Source organism: Nuphar pumila, chromosome 1, assembly GCF_984573655.1.
Source record: "Nuphar pumila chromosome 1, dmNupPumi1.hap1.1, whole genome shotgun sequence".
In the NCBI taxonomy this organism is placed as follows: Eukaryota; Viridiplantae; Streptophyta; class Magnoliopsida; order Nymphaeales; family Nymphaeaceae; genus Nuphar; species Nuphar pumila.
Genome location: NC_143249.1, coordinates 26,737,662 through 26,759,408, shown reverse-complemented (window position 1 = coordinate 26,759,408; position 21,747 = coordinate 26,737,662). Strand labels below are relative to the sequence as shown.

At 44.1% G+C, this 21,747-nt stretch overlaps 3 protein-coding genes across 3 annotated transcripts; all 3 read left to right on the top strand.

Moving 5' to 3' along the window:
* The first annotated feature begins 1,286 nt into the window (after positions 1-1,286).
* On the top strand, positions 1,287-12,388 carry LOC149848465 (leucine-rich repeat receptor-like protein kinase PXC1). Its single transcript, XM_090004405.1, has 4 exons — positions 1,287-1,384; positions 9,901-9,938; positions 10,317-11,579; positions 11,730-12,388. The coding sequence occupies exons 1-4, from the start codon at positions 1,287-1,289 to the stop codon at positions 12,386-12,388; spliced, it is 2,058 nt and encodes a 685-aa protein (XP_089860531.1).
* Positions 12,389-14,033: 1,645 nt separating this feature from the next.
* Positions 14,034-16,817, top strand: LOC149848464 (uncharacterized). Its single transcript, XM_090004392.1, has 4 exons — positions 14,034-14,159; positions 14,208-14,390; positions 14,475-15,896; positions 16,095-16,817. Exons 1-4 carry the CDS (start codon positions 14,034-14,036, stop codon positions 16,815-16,817), a joined length of 2,454 nt encoding a protein of 817 aa, XP_089860518.1.
* An 846-nt stretch (positions 16,818-17,663) lies between these two features.
* On the top strand, positions 17,664-18,209 carry LOC149848463 (uncharacterized). Its single transcript, XM_090004382.1, has one exon. The coding sequence runs from the start codon at positions 17,664-17,666 to the stop codon at positions 18,207-18,209; it is 546 nt and encodes a 181-aa protein (XP_089860508.1).
* Positions 18,210-21,747: the final 3,538 nt, after the last annotated feature.

Below are 21,747 nucleotides of genomic sequence, written 5' to 3'. Positions count from 1 at the left end.
GTACTTCATCCTTGCAGCAGGACTTGGTGTTACACCTTGACAACTGTCTTAGGGATATTCACGACTAGGATGCTACGAGAACCCTCACACTCCATCACTCCTCTCGTGTTCACAAAGAAAACACTCCAAACATTCTGTGCTATAGCCTTCGGAGGCCAAACCTTCGCTCTTTGACGTATGTGAGCAAACTGTGAAGACACTCTATGCCCAACCTGTTAGTTGTGCTTTGCTAAGAGAAGATACTCCGCAACCCCTCATTGAAGGACCATCACTTGCCGAAGGACCAACTCATCTATGCAAAAAACTGTTCCTCCCTCTTTGCCCTCTTTTCTATGGGACATGAGTCATGTTTGTTTGTAGTCACGTTGCTCTGCTCAGCGGGACCAGAGCACCTCCAACCTTCAGAATTTCATGGTGGCTTGTCTACACTGTATATCTTCGTGGATGATGATCCCCACACTCTATAGAGTGGCCTACGTACCTTGGTTGTTATCAAGAACTTCATAGCATCTTCAGTCTCTCAGTTTCGATATTTCATTGTGCTAAGCGTGCATGAGATATGCATGAATTTGAACTTGCTTTCGCTAGGCTTACGTAACTCCTCGCCTAAAGCAAGCTACATGCCACACGACCCAAACAACCCTTCAATCTCCATCTCTATGCAAGTCTGAAAGACACATATAAAAAGGTTGTGATAGTGGGCAACTACTGTCAATTCTAGTCTCTTCACTAGGCTAATACTTACTACAACATGCAGTTCATGGTAGAATTATAAATTCTCTTTTTGATCCTGTTGATGAGTTACAACATGAGAACCCTGTAGACCCAATCAATCATCGTGTTGTGCACATATACCTGAGTTTGTGGAGACTTGTGGTGTGAAGATCGAAAGGTCTGAGTTCATAGGGTGATTAGGCGCAAACTCTTTCCTTGAGTGATGAGGGTTAGTTGAGAGCTTCTTCACTTTGCATCAGATTCCCGAACCCAAAAGAGTTCTTTTAGTTGTTACCCATTTTTGTGGATTAGTCTTGGTGTGGTCAATTGAGTTGCAGGCAGCTTGTGAGAACCAAGGGTTTGATGCGACCCGCAGTGAAGTCACCTCTAGTCGGTTGCCTCAGTAGCGCTGCCACGCCAGTGCAAGCCATGACAGAAGGCCGCAACTGCCAGCGTGGGTTTTAGCATGTGCCAGCCCCTCAGCCACCTCAGCTTGAACAGGTTCAACAAACTCAAGCAGGTACTAACGGACAGTGGAGAGAGTGCCAAGTCAGCGGGACCAGATTCAATGCATGGGCGCCTGGGGCGCCAAGGCAAGAACAGACCAGGTTCAGCGCATGGGAGTTGTTTCGGTTGGGGGACCACTTGGGAGGGCAGAATCTGGTTTCTGGTATCCAATTTTCCTCAGCCTATAAATAAGTCTCTTGTGTACTCATTTGTATCTTTTGAATAATTGAATTGAAATTGACTTGGTCTTGGAGAGTCTCTCATTTGGTGCCTTGTGCATTCAGTTCTCCTTTTGGATAAATTCGGGACTTGACGTGCACGTCAATCCTTGGGCCAACTCATACTAGTCTAAGGCTAGTAGAGATGGAATTGAATCCAGTCCAGTGCTTCGAGCCTAGGAAAGATTCAGCGCACATCCAGCGTTTCTACAAATCTTTTGCAAGCTTCGTGACGAGGGGAAGATGTCAAGAGCATGATGCCTCAACCGAAGAATCAGTGAACACCTGATCTTCCTCTCATCTCTTTTCAGTTTGATTCGGCAAGGAAATTCACTACGTTGCATGTGTTTTACTTATCGGATCGATGTGGACTTCAATCGGCCTTTGGACGAGCACTCCGTTGTTGTGCGTGATCTTTCGCTGTGTCTTCAGACACAGGGAGTTTTTTCGGCAAGTACGCACCGTCCGCCTTGTCCAGAGGAGGCTTATCGCCTTCGATTCGGTGATCCTTCGGAAGTCAGACACAGGCCCAGGATCGATCTTGGACTTGCACTCAGTCTGAGTGATAAGGCCGTGAGCCGCAACAGTCTTCTCAGCGACTGTGCAACACTTTGCGCATGCCGTCAGCCTCACGCACTCCCTGCATGATGCAACATGTTAGACGCACTATGTGCACGCGTTTCGTGCACCACAGCGCACACGCTTGTCGTGCCTCTGCTCAATTCTGTCGTGCAAACCTCCCTCAGCGCATAGCTTCTGCTGCGCGCTGTCCGTCCGCCACGCGCCATTCGCCTTACCGCGTGCACCTCCGCTGCACGTCACACTGTCGTGCAAACCTCTGCGAGCGCACAACCTATGCCACGTGTTTTCCGCTTGCTGCGCATTCGATTGCCTGCAACACTCACGTTCGCCGCACGCTACTCCTACCGCGCAACCTCCCTGAGTGCTTGCTGCACTACGCCACACTGTCCGCCTAGCCGCGCACTGCCACGTTCGTGCATCTCTTCTGCGCCATGCGCCACACCCCTGGAGCAGCCCCGCCGCGTGCCTTACTGCACTTGTCGTGTGCAGTGCCCTGTAGCTTTCCTGTGTAAACCTGTCCTACGTGACAGCTCGAGCGAAGAACCTCCCTGCCGTGTGAGCAGTGTGGAGGTGCTGTCTTGAGTAGCAACATTGGCTGCATAGGCCGATCGACCAATTCAAGTGTGTAGATTAGCTTGCTTCGTAAGAGCCTTGTAATCTAGCAAGTTAGCTAGACAAAACCCCTTGAGAGCCTTGTAATAGTGTAGATGCTATAGTGGAATCACACTCACTAACACACACCATCACAAGTGTCACAAGTAGCGCCTCACACTCAATGTCAAAAGAAGAAAGAGCAAAGACAACTTGTTCTCCAACACGAACCTTTCGCACAAATCAATTGGGTAAAGGAAAAGCAAGGGCCTAGCTTTCGGAAAAAAGATCCTAAAAATATGGTCCCAACAGGTTGCACCAAGTTCCGACTTGGGTTGAGAACAGGGACGACTCAAGAGAAGTTGAGGCCCTAGGCATATTTCATTGGAGGCCCATATTTCTTCATATTTTATTTTCCATTGGAGGCCCTCGTCATGCATGTGCCATGTTTCATTGGAGGCCCTCAGCATGTAAAATATAAGCATTATATATATTTTTTATTTGAGGCCCTAGGCAGTTATGCCTGACAAACTTATAGGCGGTAACCTCAAGCTTTGACAAGGCTCCAAGTTGGTTACTGAGTACACCCAAGTGTTTCATCAACTCAGTCTACTAAGGCAGATTCAAGAGACAATGGACCAACAAGTGTTCAAGTATATTTTGGGAACTTCGATCTTATATTTTTTTATGATTTTAGCTGTATTTCCTGTTTTGTCAGTAGCTCAGGAATATGAGTATGCGCCTTAAAGGTGGAGGATAAGTTAATGCATGATTCTTGGGTGTCTATCTTGTCAGTCCAATGACGTTTTTCCAACCCGAAGAGCGAGTTCATACCATGACAATGCTAAGGCCACCAACCAAAAGGATATCAAGCAACCACCCTAGGTTGAAGATTTGGGACCTGCATACAATATCATATTTCAAATCCCATGAGCATTACACCTTGCACAGGCCAAAGCATGGTGACTCCATGAGGGCAAGGGGTAACCTGACGGTGTTTTACACTGTCAGGACAGTGATAGTATATACGGCAAGCAGAACCAGCGCGGCTAGGCCTCTAGGGGTGGTTTCTCCGTGTAAATTTAAAAACAAAATAGAATTACTGTGGTGAGTGTTACAGTTTCTGCAGATTTACTGTGCCTTTGCACTTTGCAGTATACCATTTGGAAAAACTCCGTCTTGAAAGTGATAAAGTAAAAAATGCTGGTAATAGGCTTGTGAAGGTCTGAATAAAAATGTCATCGTATAGCAAGTTCAGCTCAGAACCATGGCAACAATATCATAATTAAAGATATAAACTATAGTAAATTTGATCTTATATGTTTGGACATATGTACATAGCACTTGGTCCTTACTACCATTTGAGTTTTTATACATTAAATATGAATTTATTATGTTTAAACAGGTTTTAAAAAAAGAAAAATCAACCGACTGATTGCACTTGAACTTACAATCAAAAGATTTGTTTTTCAGTCAAATAATTTGATCCAAAGCATTATTTTTAGTAAAGCAACGGCACACACTGGTGGAATCCGAAACTGTTAGATTCAGCAAATATGAATGATAATAGGACTCAGATCATCCGAGTCCCAATCCAATTAACTTACGTCCAATTATGACCGACCTGAGTCCAGCCCTAATCCAAACTGTTTACTTCCCCATTTGCAATGCTGACCTTTTGAAATATTTCTTTGGCCTTTCCCCAACTCTCTCTCTCTCTCTCTCTCCTTTTTTGAGTTTTAGCCGTGCAGCCCTCCTACAACGTTAGACTGTGTGAAACCTGCACCGAAGTGCAGTAAAAAAAAAACAGGTAAAGATGAAAAAAAAAACAATCGGAAACCGTCCCCCATCGAGTAGTCGTTTCCTCATATGGTGGAGGATCAGATCATGGGGAGTTGCTCCCCACGTATGTAGAGAGAACCCCCACGATCATCGTGAGATATGTTCTCTACTTAAGATAAACCCCACGGATCTCTCATGTTCATCGAGTTGAGGGAGAGAGAGTTCGACCGAAGCCCTGCTGCCGGAGGAGGTAAACCCTCTCTCTTCCCCTGTTTCTTTTATTTCTTTCAGCTTTGTGAGAAAAGCTGGCAACTATGGCTGCTAAAGTACTTGCAAAAAGAAAGCTGACAACTACTCGTAAGAGAGCCCAAAGAAATACATTACTACTCAGGAAGATCAACAAAATGTTGAACCCATGAACTGAAGAAGAGCAAAAGCCAAAACAAATAAAAGAAAACAGAAGAGAAGAAGAACATCCGACAGACAAAACGGGCTCACGCAGGAGCCGCTAGCCCAAAGGGCGAAAAAAGAAGGGGAGCATCAGGGGGCGAGAGATCACTAAGATGCATACACAAAATCGCATAAACATCCACCAAGATTTTATGCACCAAATTATGAATGTTAACTGAAATTTGACATAAATGAGCATCATTGCACTCCATCCAAACAAACCACCAAGAGGTAAGCAACCACGTCCTCCAGATCAACCTCCACCTCGTGCTACGCCTAATACAAACCGGGCCCAAAATCAGATCGAGCACAAATGACTCCTTAACAAACACTTTCGGATGCCTCCAGGTCCTGTTAAAGAGTTTCACAAATATTGGGCAAGACCAGAACAAGTGAAACGTAGATTCTTCCACAGCTAGACAAAACACGTACCAACTCAGGATTCTGAAGGCCTCACTTCTTTAAATTACTGTGGGTGGGTCTGAATCCTATCATGTAAAATTAACCAAGCTAGGACCCGAGAACGGGGATAAGGGCCCTTTGCCTAAAGCATACTCTTGGGCAACCAATCAGCCTCCGGGGGGAGCAATGATCTATAGACTTTGGAGGTGAGGAACTCCTTGCTTGGTGCAAGCGCCCAGTGCAACTACTGACCAAAATTTTTGGAGTCCTCAAAATGGTCTCTGAAGAAGGCTAAAGCCCTAAAAAATGATTTACGCAAATGCGAGAATGCCAAACCCTGGGCTTCTAAGTGAATCAAGATAAGAGCTAGAGCCTCATATTTAGCAAGAAGCAAACGAGTACAAGGGTTATTCGGTTGGTGGGCCAGCCAACATTGCTTGGCGATAAGAACAATGTTTCACAGTTTGGGTGCAGGAATACCTAAGCCAACCATACGCCGAGGTAAGACCACCGAACACCAACCAATCAAGTGATGTTTACCCTTGAATTAACATCCAGACCATAGAAAACCTGCCAGCAAGCGCATCAGCTGCTTCTCCACTCCCACAGACATCACAAATATAGACATGAAAAATTCTAGAATAGTGGAAAGACATGTTTGACTAAAGTCAGACGGCCAGTGATGGAGAGATAAGATGACTACCATGACAGTAATTTGCGCTTCACTTTTTGAAGCATCGGAGCCCATGCAACAGAAGAGAGGCACTTCACTTGTAACGGCAAGCCCAAGTACATTATAGGCAACTCAGAAATAATGCAATTAAAAACCCTCCTCCCAACTGCAAGAGAGGAGGGGAGAGAGAGAAAGTCGGCAACCAGTTGGTTATCAGTGATATCAGAGAGAGAGAGAGAGAGAGAGAGAGAGAGAGAGAGAACACCAACAACTAGGAAGGTGGCCGACGTCAGTCAATAAGAGAGGGTGGCCACCCTTTGTCTTAACCGTCAGCAACCAACTTGTTGTTGGCGACGCTGTCGTAAGCAGGTCCTGACCATGGTGGCTGGGTTGAGAAAACAAAATAAATAAATAAAGAGAACGACCATTTCTATCGTTTCCTATTATAAGTTCGACCGACTCGATCTGAGCTGAATCGGGATGAGTTCGGTTGACTCAAACCGGTCTTAGTGCCCAAACTGGGTCGGGTCAGGTTAAGGACTCACTCAGTTCGGGTATTGCACAAACTGAGTATGGTCAAAGATTAAAAAAAGGGTCAACCCAGTCAACTAACATAATTCGAATTGAACTAGACTAAGTCAGTTTGACCGAGCTGGTCTAGGTGTGAACCCAGATTGGGTCGGGCCTAACTAAGGACCGACTCGGTTTGGGTCCAGCCAGACCTATATATATATAATGCAAGAACCAAAATGAGTTGAGTCGGGCCCTGTCTTGGTTCCTTGTGATGAATTTGGATTAAACTAAATCAGACCGAATATGGGTCCAGTTCGATCCAGTTAGGGATATTCTAGTCCAGGTTGGACCAGAACTGGACTGAATTGGATTTTGATCCAGTCTGTACCTAAATGGGTCAGTTTTGGATCCATGTCAGAATAGAACTGGATCCAATGCAATCTGCTCATAACTAAATCTAGCTCAGTATGTTTCCAGTTTAAATAGATTGAGTCAAGTCCAGTTACACCAAACTAGATATGGATCTACATCACTTAGTTAGTTGATTCGATATGGGACTTAGAGAGTTTTGTTGGATCTGAACCCAAACCTAGTTGTGTTTAGACTAGGCTCAGTAAACCCAGTGTATTAAACTCAGACAGGGCCGGTTTGACCTGAGTTATGTCAGGTCAGATCATAGCTTATTGAAATAACCAATATACCCTTGTATGTATGACTCGATATCAAATTAGTAAACTAAGCATAACTTCACACCCGAAGTCATAATTGAAGGAGGTTTGGTGCATTGGATTCGTGTTGTTGAGAAAAATTTGTTTGTCCTATGGTTATTACCAAACTAGAGGCACCATAATTGAGGTCTGAGACCACTTCAGGAGGGGTATTTTGATAAAGAATAAAGAATACATGTTTATTAACATGAACATAATTGTATAATGATCAAATCTTACTATTGTAACTATGAAAGACTCGATTGGAGACTAGAGTTCAATGTTTGTATTTGATGTAAGGGATATTATAAGCATGTCTAGTTAATAATAAACAATATTTTTGTCTGCACGTATGAAATAGTTGCATAAAATTATATATGTTTGATAATGTAGTTTTTACCTTACATGTTATATAGTTGTATTTATAAAAATTATGCATCTTTGAAAGATAGAATGAATGCATATAAGTTGGCTACTATGCAAAAAATGATTTCATGTATTCCTGAGCTTCAATATGATATGTATGATTAGAGAAATATTATATTTTATACAAAAAATTCATATATTGAGCCTGAGAACATAGAATTACATGCATGAGAATAAAAATGAGTATTTGAGAGATTTTCTTGACTCTATTTTTTTAGTTATATTTATTGTAAGATTTGAGTTATCTTAGCATGCTAGACTTAACTCAATAAATCTCAGAAAAGGCGATGGATGAAAATGACTACTTGATGAATGTTAGAGTAAGAACTACCATAAGTGGGAGGCCACCTACAATTTATTGATGTAGAGACACTATATCAATGTAGAAATATTGTATCTTTTGCATGCTTAGATATTTATGAATATCATAACTCTAGAAATATTCTGAGAAACTTGAGATACAGAGAAAATAAACTTGAGGTAGTTCAATAGAAAAATAAAAGTTGCATAAAATATCTAAAAAACAAGAAAGCAAGTGTTTGTATAAAAGAAACTTATCTTCACACAGTGAGTGACTGTAGGCAAATCAGGAGATAGCATGAACCATGAACCTTAGGTGCAGGTATAACTTCTCAGTATGACTTTTCGGCTAGTTATCGATGGGTCCTCTTTCATTGCAGTGCCTAGTGATTTTGATTGGAATTGCTCAAAATGGTTCATAGTTTGGTTAACATCGTAGAATTGAGATATTCTACACGGGTTGTTATACTTATAGTAAACTATTATCGATATAGTCAATTAATATAGTAGTTAGCATTTAATGAATGTTAACTTATAAATTTAAAAAAAATAATATTTTTTTTAAAAAAAATAAACTATATTCTTTAATAAAAACTAAACTAAGATTAGAGACTTTGAGTTCATTACAGTTGTAAGTTAAAGTCTTAAATTATTTATAATTATTTTTTATTGAGTTTTACACTCACCTCTTTAATAATTATAACTGTAGATTTCAAGAAATCTACTTAAGGCAGGTTTGTGTAGCTGCTTTGTCCAGAGTTGTTTTCATACGGGCGGAGAGTCGTGCAAAGATTTTTATTTTACTATCTTTATTTATTGAACCTTATGTAAATATTTGCTTTTGAGTTGGATGATGTAACTGCTATGCTCGAGTTTATGTTATGAGAATATTTCTATGTGCTAACTTTTTACTTTTTCTTTGAGAAATAATACCATAGAAGCATTAGAGACAGGAGGGTTTTGAGATTGTGTTTGCTTATTTTTAAGAACAAAAAAATTGGGGTTTCACGAGATTCTTTCATGGGGACAGCAAATAGGAATTTTCTTTTGTTGTTTGTTTTTATTCACTTTTTCTCAAAGAAAGAGAGAGAGACCGAAGTGCACTCATTTGCCCCCCAACCGGACGGACGGGGTTTCCGCGTGCAACCCGCTGCACTTTATTGAGAATCTAAAAAAAGACGCTACCTTGTTGTTAAACCCCCCAGCTTCCTTAAACCATGATCAAAGGCATGCAACCAACCATGGCTTTGTTGCAGTAGCCAATGTCGTCCGCTATCTCAGTCCGCCATGATCAACTTACAAAGACAAGCAAACCTTTCTTGTCAAAGAGTAAAAGTGTTGCACTTTACCGTTCTGATCCAGGTAGACCTAAGTTGCCAAAACCAAAGCAACAATTACACCATTCACGGTTCTCCCCCCCCCCCCCTCCCCCCCCCTGTAGGTCCTATTCTACAGAGTTGTAGGCAAAGCATATATTCTTTCGGTGCTCAAAAACAAAGGGTGCGGCCATTCACGGAATTGCTCCCCCTCCCCCCTTATTTTGTTATAAAACACAAAAATGAAAAGAAAATTGCACGTCGCTCCTTTGACTCGCTTGACTGTAATTCTGCTTGCCCAGTTTGTTTCAGTTGAGCTCAGGAGCCTTAAAGGATTACAGGTATAAAAAACGAGCATAGACGCTAAAAAGTTTTAGTTTAGAAGTCTAAAACTCCCCAATGAATGCGAGATTATGAGTTAACCTCGTTTAGGCATGTGCTGTGTGATTATGCCGTGATTGATGGGGAGTCATAATTTTTGAAATCCAGAGAAGGGGGTCCCCCAAAACTGCCGCACAGCACCCTACCCTTCCCTTTAACCGAAGAAGAGTCGCGTTGCACGCTTTTCCAGTTTCCCTGTCTGCATTTTCAAACTTCAAACTTCCCTTTCTCCCCTTAGGGAAACGTGCTCTCTCTCTCTCTCTCTCTCTCTCTCTCTCTCTCTCTCTTCTGATGGAGGTAACCACACCAGCGTTTGTTTTGGGTTTTGCCTCCTGAAGCGTTTCAGTGATTGCTCTGCTTCTCCCTTTGCTTTTACTTTGCAGAGAAAGCTGAGAGAAACGGATTCCTACCATTGATGATGCTCTCCCCTCCTCCTCACTGAGTCACTGTGCACCTTTCAAAAGCGAAAAGAAAAGGAACGCTGTGGGGGCAGCAAAACTGCATCATGCACGACACACGACCCGTAAAAGGGTAAAAGCAAAAGAGAAACAAGCCTCTCTTTTTGTTCCGTCCGCCTTTGAGAGAGAGAGAGAGAGCAGAATGATTGGAAGAAGCATGCCGTCGAATCATGGCACCCTCCTATCTCTAACAAACAAAAAGCAAACCAATCCTTTCTCCACTGCAACACTAATGGCATTGGCACCCACCATCTCCTCCTCTTCCTTGCTCGCCTTTGTTCTCTTCTTTCTACCGTTCCTCACCGTGACCATCACCACCGCCAGTAATGACACAGAGAGCCTCATCGGTTTCATGTCGCGGACGGATGCCCACGGCAACCTCAGGCTCAACTGGACGACAGGCGACGCTTGCTCAGGCTCGTGGAAGGGAGTTCGGTGCACCGGCGGGAGGGTCACCGCCCTATCCCTCACTTCCCTCGACCTCCGAGGCCCCATCGACTCTCTTCGTTTCTTGGACCAACTCCGCTTCCTCGACCTGCACAACAACCGTCTCAACGGTTCCCTCTCCCCGCTGTCCGCCTGCACCAACCTCAAGCTCGTCTACCTCTCCGGCAACGAGCTCTCCGGAGAGATCCCCGGAGACATCTCGTCGCTGACCCGCCTCCTGAGGATCGACCTCTCCGACAACAACCTCCGGGGCGGGATCCCGAGCGGGTTCCTCAACCTCACCCGCCTCGTGACGCTCAGGCTGCAGAACAACGTCCTCACGGGGAACATCCCCGACCTTTCCGCCGCGTTGGTTCGCCTCAGGGAGCTCAACCTGTCCAACAACGAGTTCTACGGCGAGGTACCGGAGGCCGTGGAGCGGAGGTTCGGGATGGGCTCCTTCTCTGGCAATGCCGGCCTCTGCGGCCGTGGCCCGCCGCTCCCGCTCTGCTTTTTCACCGCCAAGGCGGCGCCTTCGCAGCAGAACGTCGCGCCTTCCAATCCGACCTCGATGCCCGGCTCGGGTGGTGGGTCGGGGACGAAGGCCAAGGCCAGAGGCGGGCTGAGCACGGGCGCCATCGTCGCCATCGTGGTGGGCGACGTGCTGGTCTTGATCTTGGTGGTGGTCTTGCTATCGGCGTGCTACTGCAGGAGGTACCACTGCAAGGAGAATTTGAACATGGTGGAGAAGAGCCCCAGGGGGGACTCCTTCAATGGCTACGACCGGACGCCGTCGGAGTTGGCGGAGACAGAGAGGAGCAAGCTCGTGTTCTTCGAGCGGAGGAAGCATTTCGAGCTCGAGGATCTGCTGAGGGCGTCGGCAGAGATGCTGGGGAAGGGGAGCTTGGGGACCGTGTACAAGGCCATTCTGGAGGATGGTTCCGTGGTGGCGGTGAAAAGGCTAAAGGAGGCTCACCCTTCCGGCCGCAAGGAGTTCGAACAGTACATGGATATGATCGGAAGGATGCGCCATCCGAACATCGTCCGGTTGAAGGCCTACTACTACGCCAAAGAAGAGAAGCTTCTGGTCTACGATTACCTCCCCAACGGAACCCTCTATTCTCTTTTGCACGGTACGCTGCTCTGCAAAACTTGGCATTTCGTTTTTTCTCTTCTTCTTCTCCGCAACTTCTGTGGGTTATCGCCATTTCGTGTTCCGGGTTCTTCTTCTTTGCCAAGGTGTTGTCGTGATCGATGTTTCTGAATGATAAATTTCAATCTAGGGAACCGTGGGCCGGGAAGGACGCCATTAGACTGGACGACGAGAATCAGCTTGGCGCTGGGAGCAGCTCGTGGGTTGGCTCGGATCCATGAGGAGTATGCTTCGACGGGGATCCCCCACGGGAACGTGAAGTCCTCCAACATCCTGCTGGACAAGAACGGGATTGCCTGCGTCTCGGATTTCGGGTTGGCGCTGCTTCTGAACCCCGTCCATGCGACGGCGAAGCTGGGCGGGTATAGGGCGCCCGAGCAGAACGAGAGCAAGAGGCTATCCCACAAGTCGGACGTGTACAGCTTCGGCGTGCTGCTCCTGGAATTGCTGACGGGAAGGGCTCCTGCTCAGAAGAGCTCCTCGCAGGAGGGTGGGGTGGTGGTGGACCTCCCCAAGTGGGTGCAGTCCATCGTCCGGGAGGAGTGGACGGCCGAGGTGTTCGACGTGGAGCTGCTGAGGTACAAGAACATAGAGGAGGAGCTGGTGGCGATGCTGCAGATCGCGTTGGTGTGCGTGGCGGCACAGCCGGAGGCACGGCCGACCATGAGCGAGGTGGCCAAGATGATCGAGGAGATCCGGGTGGAGCAGTCGCCGCTCGGCGAGGAGTGGGATAATTCTCGCAACTCCGTCTCTCCCACTTCCATCACGGAAGAGGGTCTGAGTTATTGAGATTTTGAGACCAGAAGGGGAGGAGCATAACGCCTGATGCTTTACCATCTTCCTCTATGATTCAGCAGCAACGTGTGTATTGAATCTTTCTGTTTTCTTTCTTGCCTACTTTTGTTGGCCTTGTTGGAGATTGGTCTTGTTGGAGAGGAATGTAGTTCAATCCTTGAAGGTTAAAAAGATTTCTCTGTGAGTAGCTTTATTTAATGTTTGGTTTCCAAAAAATTGTTTGCCATTTCCAGCTCCTCCACTGCTTACAGACCTACAATGTGTGATTGTGAAGACTATTAGTGGACGCGTGCAATTCTTGCATGCGTGGGATTGGCGTCTGTTGTGCAACTTTTGAAGACGATTAGCTGAAGCTAAATTTAGCTTAATTAGCTGCTAAGCTAATAGAAAAACATCTTGTAACATTGATTTATAAGATGGTGAGCACATTATGCGTAATTGGGGTTGCAAGGAGGTTTGGACAATGTTGTTAAAAATGATGAAATCCAACAAAAAATTGATCAATTCAATGCGTAATCTCTGTATCTTCGCCTGTATCGACTCCAACCCATATCGTGTGTTGATCTCAATCGTTTTTTACAACCTTGGGTTTCAATGCCTTTGAGACATGGAATTGAAGCCATCTGTGTTACATTTTTAGCTGCCCAAGATAGTTTCTTTCCTGTTCTTTTGAGTCCTAGTACCCTACAGTCGTCAGATTTGTCAACACGGCCAAAACGATTATAATGCTTGAAACATAATGATCGATTCCAATTGTCTCCTGTTCACTACTAACAAGGTTTTGATGGTAAAATCTGTTTTATGCTCAAAGCCTGATTTTTAACCAGGTTTTAAACGTCATCCAAACGAATAAATCCTTATCGAACAAGGAAAATGCTATATAAGCTTGCTGTTAGACCCTCAATATTCTGGGCGGCGCGCGCGGCTGCGCAGCACGCGGCATGCGCAGCGCGTTGCGGGCGCGGCGTGCATAACGCAAATTATGAGGCGGCATGAGGTGCGACATTCGAACGGCTGGTGTCTGGTGGCGAGGAGGCGCCTGCACTCGCCAAGAGGTGCGACCCAAGTGACTGCTGGTGGCAATGGGTGAGAAGGCACCTGTGTTCTTTAAGAGGTGCGACCTAAAGGATGCGATAATTGGCATGTCCCTTGAAAGTTATAAAGATGTAATGTCTGAGCATTGCAAGGCATGCAAGCCAGACCAGTGTGATTGTATTTTATGTGAATAATACAAGTGTTGATATTCTTTGCATTCGGCTTGTGTCAAAGAAAGTCTTCCGTTGTTGTGAAGCTGAACGAGATCATGGCGATCTCGTGCCGGCGCAAGGCTAACTTCAAAGGTGAAGTTTGAGGTTGTGACAATTGAACTCAGAGCCAGGTTTTGCCTATCATGTCGAATAAAACTGCGGAAAGGATAGGAATCCTATAGGAGCGACTGGATGCATGGGGCACTCGGTTGACGCTTTTGGAGACTCGAGTTACTGAACTTGATGCCTGCATGAGGTCTTGGGATGAAAGATCCGAGAAGTCTCACGAGGAGACTTCATTTCTTACCAGGATTCAGAATGATGTCAAGTCTATGGGGGATGAGGTAGGCCTTTTAAAATTGACGCTACTTAGTAATTCGGCTGACACTGAGATGAGAAAGATCAAAGTGCCAAAACCTAAGGCATTTACGGGTGTGCGTAATGCCAAGGAGTTGAAAAACTTCTTGTGGGATATGGACCATTACTTCAAGAGCATCAAGACCCCGGATGCTGAGAAGGTTGCTATCACCAACATGTACTTGACTGAGGATGCAAAACTTTGGTAGCGCACTCGGTCTGGGGAAACTGGTTGTCCAACCATTGCTTTGTGGGAGGATCTTGTTCGGGAAATAAAAGAGCAGTTCCTGCCTAGCAATACAGCGTGGGTGGCAAGGAATGCTTTGAGGAACTTGAAGCAGACTGGTTCTGTTCGGGAATACGTCAAGCAATTCTCTTCGCTCATGCTTGATGTCAAGAATATGTTCGAGGAGGACAAACTCTTCAACTTCATGTCTCTGCTGCAGGGTTGGGCTCAGACTGAGTTGAGTAGATAGGGAGAGAAAGATCTCCAGGCGGCGGTAGCGGCGGCTGATGCGCTCGTCAACTACAAGGTGGCATCTTCTGGTTCGAATGACCAGGATGTCAAGGGCAAGTCCAAGGGAAATGGCAAAGGTAAGGGCAAGTTTGAAAATAAGCCCAAAGAAGATGCGGGTTTTAAAAAGACGGATAAAGGCGGGAAGAAAGTTTCTGGCAGCTATATCTGTGAAGGGCCTCACTTTGCTCAGGATTGCTCAAAGAAAGAGAAACTAAATGCTTTGGTGGGTGAGGAAGGACCCACAAAGCAAGTTTGTGTGAATCCTCTCCAACTTCTCATTACGTTGAGAGAGAAGATTGTGCGGAATGAGTTAATCTATGTGGAGGCAAAGATTAATGGAAAACCAGTAAAGGCTATGGTCGATACTGGGGCGACCCATAACTTCATTTCTTCAGAAGAGGTGAAGGCGTTCGGCTTGCCGTTGTCCAAGGACGGAAGTCGAGTGAAGGCAGTTAACACCAAAGCGTTGCAGATCGGTGGCATTGCCCATGTTCAACTGCAAGTTGGAGAATGGGTTGGCAGTTGCAGTCTAATGGCAATGCAACTGGACGACTTCCAAGTTATATTAGGGATAAAATTCTTGGCAAGGAATGTGGTCATTGTTATGCCACATCTAAAGAGCATCCTTATCACAGGGACGGGGGCACCTTGTTTCGTTCGGGACTTGGAAGAAAATTCAGTTGTGGGCTTGGTGTCGGCTATACAACTCAGGGATGAAATCCAAAAAGGGCTTCCTACCTATGTTGTAACCTTGATAGAAGATGGTGGATTGAATAGTGTGGAACAATCAGGAGAAGTGAACGATATTCTGCGGGACTATGCGGATGTGATGCCGGATGAGTTGCCAAAGAAGCTCCCCAAGAAGCGAGATATTGATCACTCGATTGATCTGGTTCCAGGGGCACTTCCACCATCTCAGATGCCTTACAAGATGCCTCCTCCGCATTTGGTTGAGTTGCGGTGGCAACTTGATCAGTTGCTAGATTCTGGATTGCTAAGGCCAAGCAAGGCACTGTATGGGGCGCCTGTGCTGTTCCAGAAAAAGCAAGATGGATCCCTTCGAATGTGCGTAGATTATCGTGCCCTCAATAAGGTAACCATCAAAAATAAGTATCTGGTGCCTAACGTTGAAGATTTGTTTGATCGCTTGGGGAAGGCACGATACTTTTCAAAGATGGATTTGCGGTCAGGATATTATCAAGTCAGAATAGCCGAGGGGGATGAACCAAAGACTATCTGTGTGACTCGGTATGGGTCTTTTGAGTTCCTTGTAATGCCCTTTGGGCTAACAAATGCTCCTGCAACTTTCTGCACTCTAATGAACAATGTCTTTCGGGAGTACCTTGATTTGTCTGTAGTAGTGTATCTTGATGATATTGTGGTTTATAGCCAATCTCTTGAGATGCATAAGATGCACTTGAAAATGTAACTGCGGGAGAATGAACTCTATCTCAAGCGGGAGAAATGTGAGTTCGCAAGGAAGGAAATTCACTTTCTTTGGCACATTATCGGAGAAGGCGCAATAAAGATGGATCCGCAGAAGATTCAGGCCATTACGGACTAGCCAAAACCAAAGAAGGTCTCGGAGCTGCGGTCGTTCCTTGGCCTTACGAACTATTATCGTAAGTTCGTGAAGAGTTACTCTAAAAAGACAGTGGCGCTTACTGAGTTGCTCAGAAAAGACAAGGCCTGTGATTGGTCTGCTGAATGCCAGAAGGCATTCACTAAGTTGAAGAGGGTGGTAACATCAGAACCCATCCTTCGTCTGCCGGATTTTAGGAAGGCATTTAAGGTCCATACCGATGCATCAGACTTTGCAATAGGAGGGGTGTTGGTCCAGGAGGGACACCCAGTTGCCTTTGAAAGTCAGAAACTCAATGATACAGAGAGAATGTACTTTGTTCATGAGAAGGAGATGACGATGGTGGTACCTTGCCTACGAACATGGATGCACTACTTGTTGGGCTCCAAGTTCATAGTTCAGACAGACAATGTTGCTACAAGTTGCTTTGCGAATCAAAAAAAGTTGACGCCTAAACAGGCTAGGTGGCAAGACTTCTTGGCAGAGTTCGACTTTGAGTTACAGTATAAGCCAGGGAAAGAAAACTTGGTTGCTGATGCCTTAAGCCGCAAGGAAGAACCTGAGGTGGTTGTTGCTTCAATCACGCAAGTATCTAGAGATATCTTGCAGAGTTTAAAGGAAGAAACCCAAAAGGATCCAGTCACTGTCCGCTTGTTGAAGCAAGTGAAAGAGGGGGGTGACAAGGCAGTTTTGGATAGAGGATGGTGTTCTTTATGCTAAAGGAAGGTGACCCTCTGTGCCTAACGGTGGCGGCTTGCATAAGTTGTTGCTAAAGGAGGCACATGATACCCCATGGGCGGGGCATCCCGGACAGGAGCGCACGATGGCTCTCCTATCATCCAGTTATTACTGGCCGAGGATGGAAGAAGACATTGACTTATATGTTAGAACTTGTCTTGTATGTCAGCACGACAAGACGGAGAGGAGAAAGGTTGTTGGGTTGCTGGAGCCCCTACCAACGCCGACCAAACCATGGGAAAGATATCGATGGATTTCATCTCTGGATTGCCCAAGGTGGAAGGGTTTACATCGATTATGGTCGTGGTGGACATGTTTTCAAAGTATGCAATGTTCATTCCTGCTCCAAAGGAATGCACAACGGAGATTACTGCATAATTGTTTTTGAAACAGATTGTGAAGTATTGGGGATTGTTGCTGAACATTATGAGTGATCGTGATGTACGATTCACAGGGAAGTTTTGGACCACCTTGTTTGAGTTGATGAGCTCTACGCTTAACTTCTTGACAAGCAATCATCCACAAACAGATGGTCAGACGAAACACGTTAATGCTTTGTTGGAGGAATATCTCAGGCATTATGTGCTGACCAACCAGCAAAACTGGGTGGATTTGCTGGATATTGCTCAATTCTGCTACAATCTGCAACAGACCTTAACGACAGGTCAGAGTCCCTTCGAGTTGGCAACGGGGCAACAACCCTTCACTTCACATGAGGTAGTGAAGCAGAAGGACCAAGGTCGCTGTCCTGCGACATACCAGTTCGCATGAACGCGACATGAGAGGATAGAAGAGGCGCATGATTGTTTGGAAAGAGCCAAGCGGCAGATGAAAAAGTGGGCAGACGAGAAGCGTCGACCACTTGAGTTCCAAGTTGGGGTTAGAGTATGGCTGGAACTCACTCCCCAGATTTGGAAAAAGATCTTAAGAAAGACAGCACAAAAGGGGTTCATTCCTCGATATGACGGACCTTTTAAGGTAGCCAAACGGATTGGATGCTCGGCTTATAAGCTGGAACTTCTAGAAAGGATTAAGGTACATCCAGTGTTCAATGTTAGTTTTCTCAAGGAGTACCATGAAGACTTGGAGGAACTCTCACGGATGGTGCCATGGCGTGCTCCACCAAATATACGAACACAGTTTCAGAAGCAAGCTGAGTTCATCATGGACCGAAGGGTGGAGGGCCAAAGCAAGAAGAACCGGAGAACCTACTTTCTAGTCAAATGGAAAGGATTGCTGATAGATGAAGCAACGTGGGAGAATGACACTACTTTATGGCAATTTGAGGATTTGATCCAAGCCTACTTAAAGAAGATGAACCCGACGAGGACGTTAGATTCATCTGGTGGGGAAGGCCTGTTAGACCCTCAATAATCTAGGCGGCACACGCGGCATGTGCGGCGCACGGGGCATGAGCGGCGCACGTGGCATGCGCAGCGCGTTGCGGGCACGACAGGCGCGGCGTGCATAACACATATTACGAGGCGGCATGAGGCACGACATTCGAATGACTGGTGGCGTGCGGCGAGGAGGCGCCTGCACTCTCCAAGATGTGCGACCCAAGTGACTGTTGGTGGCAATGGGTGAGAAGGCACTTGTGTTCGTTAAGGGGTGCAACCTAAAGGATGCGATGATTGACATGTGCCTTGAAAGTTTTAAAGATGTAACGCATGGGCATTGCAAGGCATGCAAGCCAGACCAGTGTGATTGTATTTTATGTGAATAATACAAGTGTTGGTATTCTTTGCATTCAGCTTGTGTCAAAGAAAATCTTCCGTTGCTGTGAGGCTGAACGAGGTCGTGGTGATCTCGTGCTGGCGCAAGGCTAACTTCAAAGGTGAAGTTTGAGCTTGTGACACTTGCCATGGTGTCTAACCTAGTGCCGTGTGAAGCTCAAAAATGAAAGTGCTGAAAAAGCATTTTAAGTGTATTAACATGCTTCTTGATTCTTGTCTCTATCGGGTGCCTTTAAAGAGAAACATTACTCATCTGAGCAATTTGGAAAGACAGTGCTTGACAAAGTTGACTATCAGGGTGAATTAAGAGTACCTTTGATAAAGCTGGCTGTCAAAAAAAAAAATAACCAGAGAGAGAGACCTTATCTACAAACGCCTGGATTTCCCCATTTTGTGGAATTTTCTCTTTGTGCGTATGAGAATTTGCAGTTCAACAATACTTCCATTGATGAAAGTTCATTTGTTCGTTCTGATGTTACCACTGGTAAGATGTTACATGACCACACGTTCATAAGCTGCTGACTCACACTCTTCCCACTATTGATGATATATCATTTATTTTTTTATTATGTTTGAACCATCAGATTGATGCTCATTTGTATTTTAGTCAGTGACACTATCATAGTTACTAAAAGTTTCTTGCTATATGGGAAATCTCATTTTCTTGGAAGCTCGCTTTGGATGTGAAAAACTCCCCACTTTCCTGAAAGAATAAGAGAAAGCTTTGAGAAACCAGTTTTCAAAATATGAGAAACTGGATTCCATTTAGTGGGAATCCCGCTTTCTCATCGTTTCCCAAATCGATTCTCTTTCACTTCATTAAAGTTTCCCTCTTGCTTCTTGTTACTTTCCACTCACTTTTCCCTCACTTTTTATGTTTTTCATTTTAGAAAATTATAATTTTTTTATAACAAGCTTTCATGTTATTTTATATTGTTTTATGTTTGCTTCTACCTGCGCTTCATATTGCTGGGTTTGCTTTTCATTTTTTATGCACTTACATAATTGCTGCATAACCGTATCCAACTTCGCTTCATGCTACTTTATAACACTTGCTTCTCACTTCCACTTCATGCATCGCTTCTCGTGTCCATTTCATTTCCTGGTAACTATGGTTAGGACTAGTAATTACCTTTTTCTGGATGCTATTTTAATCTGCCATTGCATCTTTAGCTAGTTGATACTAACAGTTGGGACTAATTACTTTTTCTGCATGCTGCTCTTTAATTGTCATTGCACCTTTATCATAAAATGTTGCATATGTTTTCACACTCTCTGCTCTATATGTTTTCCTTAAATCTTATTCCACACACAATAGCAACAACCATGTTTTAGTTAACAATGTAAAATTTAAGAACACAATCTCAGAAGTGCACAAATACGTACACACAATTGTAGAGTGATTCGGTCCAAATATGGCCTATGTCCACTATAGGGCTCTCTCACTCTCTCTGGGTTTCACGCTCCCATAGAGGAAGTCCCTTCTTTTATATAAAACCTGAAGTGTTAACACATTTTTTGGTGTTCCTTCACATACGAGATGCCCAATTACAATATGACTCATCTTCTTTACTAATTTGTTTACATTCATTTAAAGTCTTTTTATTGAATGATGAGTCATTTTCCTTCTTTGTCTTCGGACTCCTTATGAAAAAAAAGTTCTTGTTCTTCGTAGAATCTCTTATATAAAATATGAATCATATTCTCAACGTGAGGCCCAGTAAGATTCTTTTCAACATGTGAGCAATGCTTATGGGAGCCCTCTCTGTTGTGTTGATCTGGGTCTGGACTTGAATTTGTCTTCATACGCCTCTTCAAGTCAATCTCTCTAAGATTGAGCTTGTCTCAAAAGTACTGAAATTTTGGTGGAAGCAATGCTTTGGTAATGATGTCTGATATCGAATCTTAGAATCAAATAAACCATACTTTTAAATCACCTTGAACAACCTTTTCTCTATCAAAGTGGTAATCAATTTCTATGTGTTTCATTATGGCATGAATCATTGGATTAACAATTAAATAAGTAGCTCTTAAATTATCACACCAAAGAATTGGAGCTTAATTTGACTTGAATCCTAGATCTTGTAAGAGTTGTTCAAGCCACATTGACTCAGAGGTCACACCAACTATGGCTTTATATTTGGCTTCTGTACTAGATCGTGTCTAAGTTTGTTGTTTAGGGAATCTCCATAACAGTAAATTAGATCCCAGATAAGTTAGATATCTACTAGTGGATTTTTTATCATATGGACAAACTACCCAATCTATATATATATAAGAAAACCTTGCAAGCCTTCTGATTGTGCGATTTGGAGCCCATAATTAAGAGTCCCTTTGAGATACGGTAGGTGTGACATCCCAGATTTTCTAACCCAAAAATTTACCAAAATTTATATATATTTTGAATTTATGTAATGGAAGGATGATGTTTTCGACCTTGGGGTTAAACAAATTCTAAGTGGGTCACAGGTGAGAATCATCGACAAAAAAATCAAAAGTTCTAAAACAAAAAACACTTATATTCATATTAGATCTTATAATACAAGAATATATAGTTTGTAGAATACTTAAAATCAAAACAATATATGAACAAAATATCCTAAGTTGGCCCCTGATATTTGGAAATCTGGTTCAAGATGTTGCCACTACCTCACACCATCCACTTTTAGCAATAGATCACCTGAAATTCCCTTTAAAAGGCCAAGACTTGTGAAAGTCTGATAGGTAATTATACCAATTCCAAATAAATGCATCAACCAATCACCTGAAATTCTCTTTGAAGAATCAGACTTATGAAAGCCGGACAGGTAATTATACCAATTTCAGGTAAATACATAATATTAAAATATATTATATCAATTTAGGTATCACAATTCAAAACATAGTTATTGTCATTCAAATACCATAATTAAAGCAGAGTTTTGTAAACCAGATATCACAATTAAGGCATGATTATGTAACTCATATGTCACAATTCATCAAGTAGATATTCATAAACTACTTCAGCGGAAAGCACATGTTTCAAGGATATTCATACAGTGGTAAACACAAAAAGAATTATATTGCAGTTATCAAGGCATTTTTCAAGAAAATCAGTATAAGAAAGTCTTTGTTTCAATATTTACTTCCATTGTGGGTACTCACAGGAGTAACTCTGTGTCATAGTCGAGATTGCA

Excerpts from the sequence above, each read along its gene's own strand:
- LOC149848465 (XM_090004405.1), top strand. The coding sequence starts at position 1,287 with ATGGGCGCCTGGGGCGCCAAGGCAAGAACAGACCAGGTTCAGCGCATG. Across the intron at positions 9,939-10,316 it reads GCTTCTCCCTTTGCTTTTAC|TCCTCACCGTGACCATCACC; the intron begins TTTGCAGAGAAA and ends TCTTTCTACCGT. Across the intron at positions 11,580-11,729 it reads CCTCTATTCTCTTTTGCACG|GGAACCGTGGGCCGGGAAGG; the intron begins GTACGCTGCTCT and ends ATTTCAATCTAG.
- LOC149848464 (XM_090004392.1), top strand. The coding sequence starts at position 14,034 with ATGAGAAAGATCAAAGTGCCAAAACCTAAGGCATTTACGGGTGTGCGT. Across the intron at positions 14,391-14,474 it reads TCTCTTCGCTCATGCTTGAT|GGAGAGAAAGATCTCCAGGC; the intron begins GTCAAGAATATG and ends TTGAGTAGATAG. Across the intron at positions 15,897-16,094 it reads TGTATCTTGATGATATTGTG|GTCTCGGAGCTGCGGTCGTT; the intron begins GTTTATAGCCAA and ends AAACCAAAGAAG.
- LOC149848463 (XM_090004382.1), top strand. The coding sequence starts at position 17,664 with ATGAAAAAGTGGGCAGACGAGAAGCGTCGACCACTTGAGTTCCAAGTT.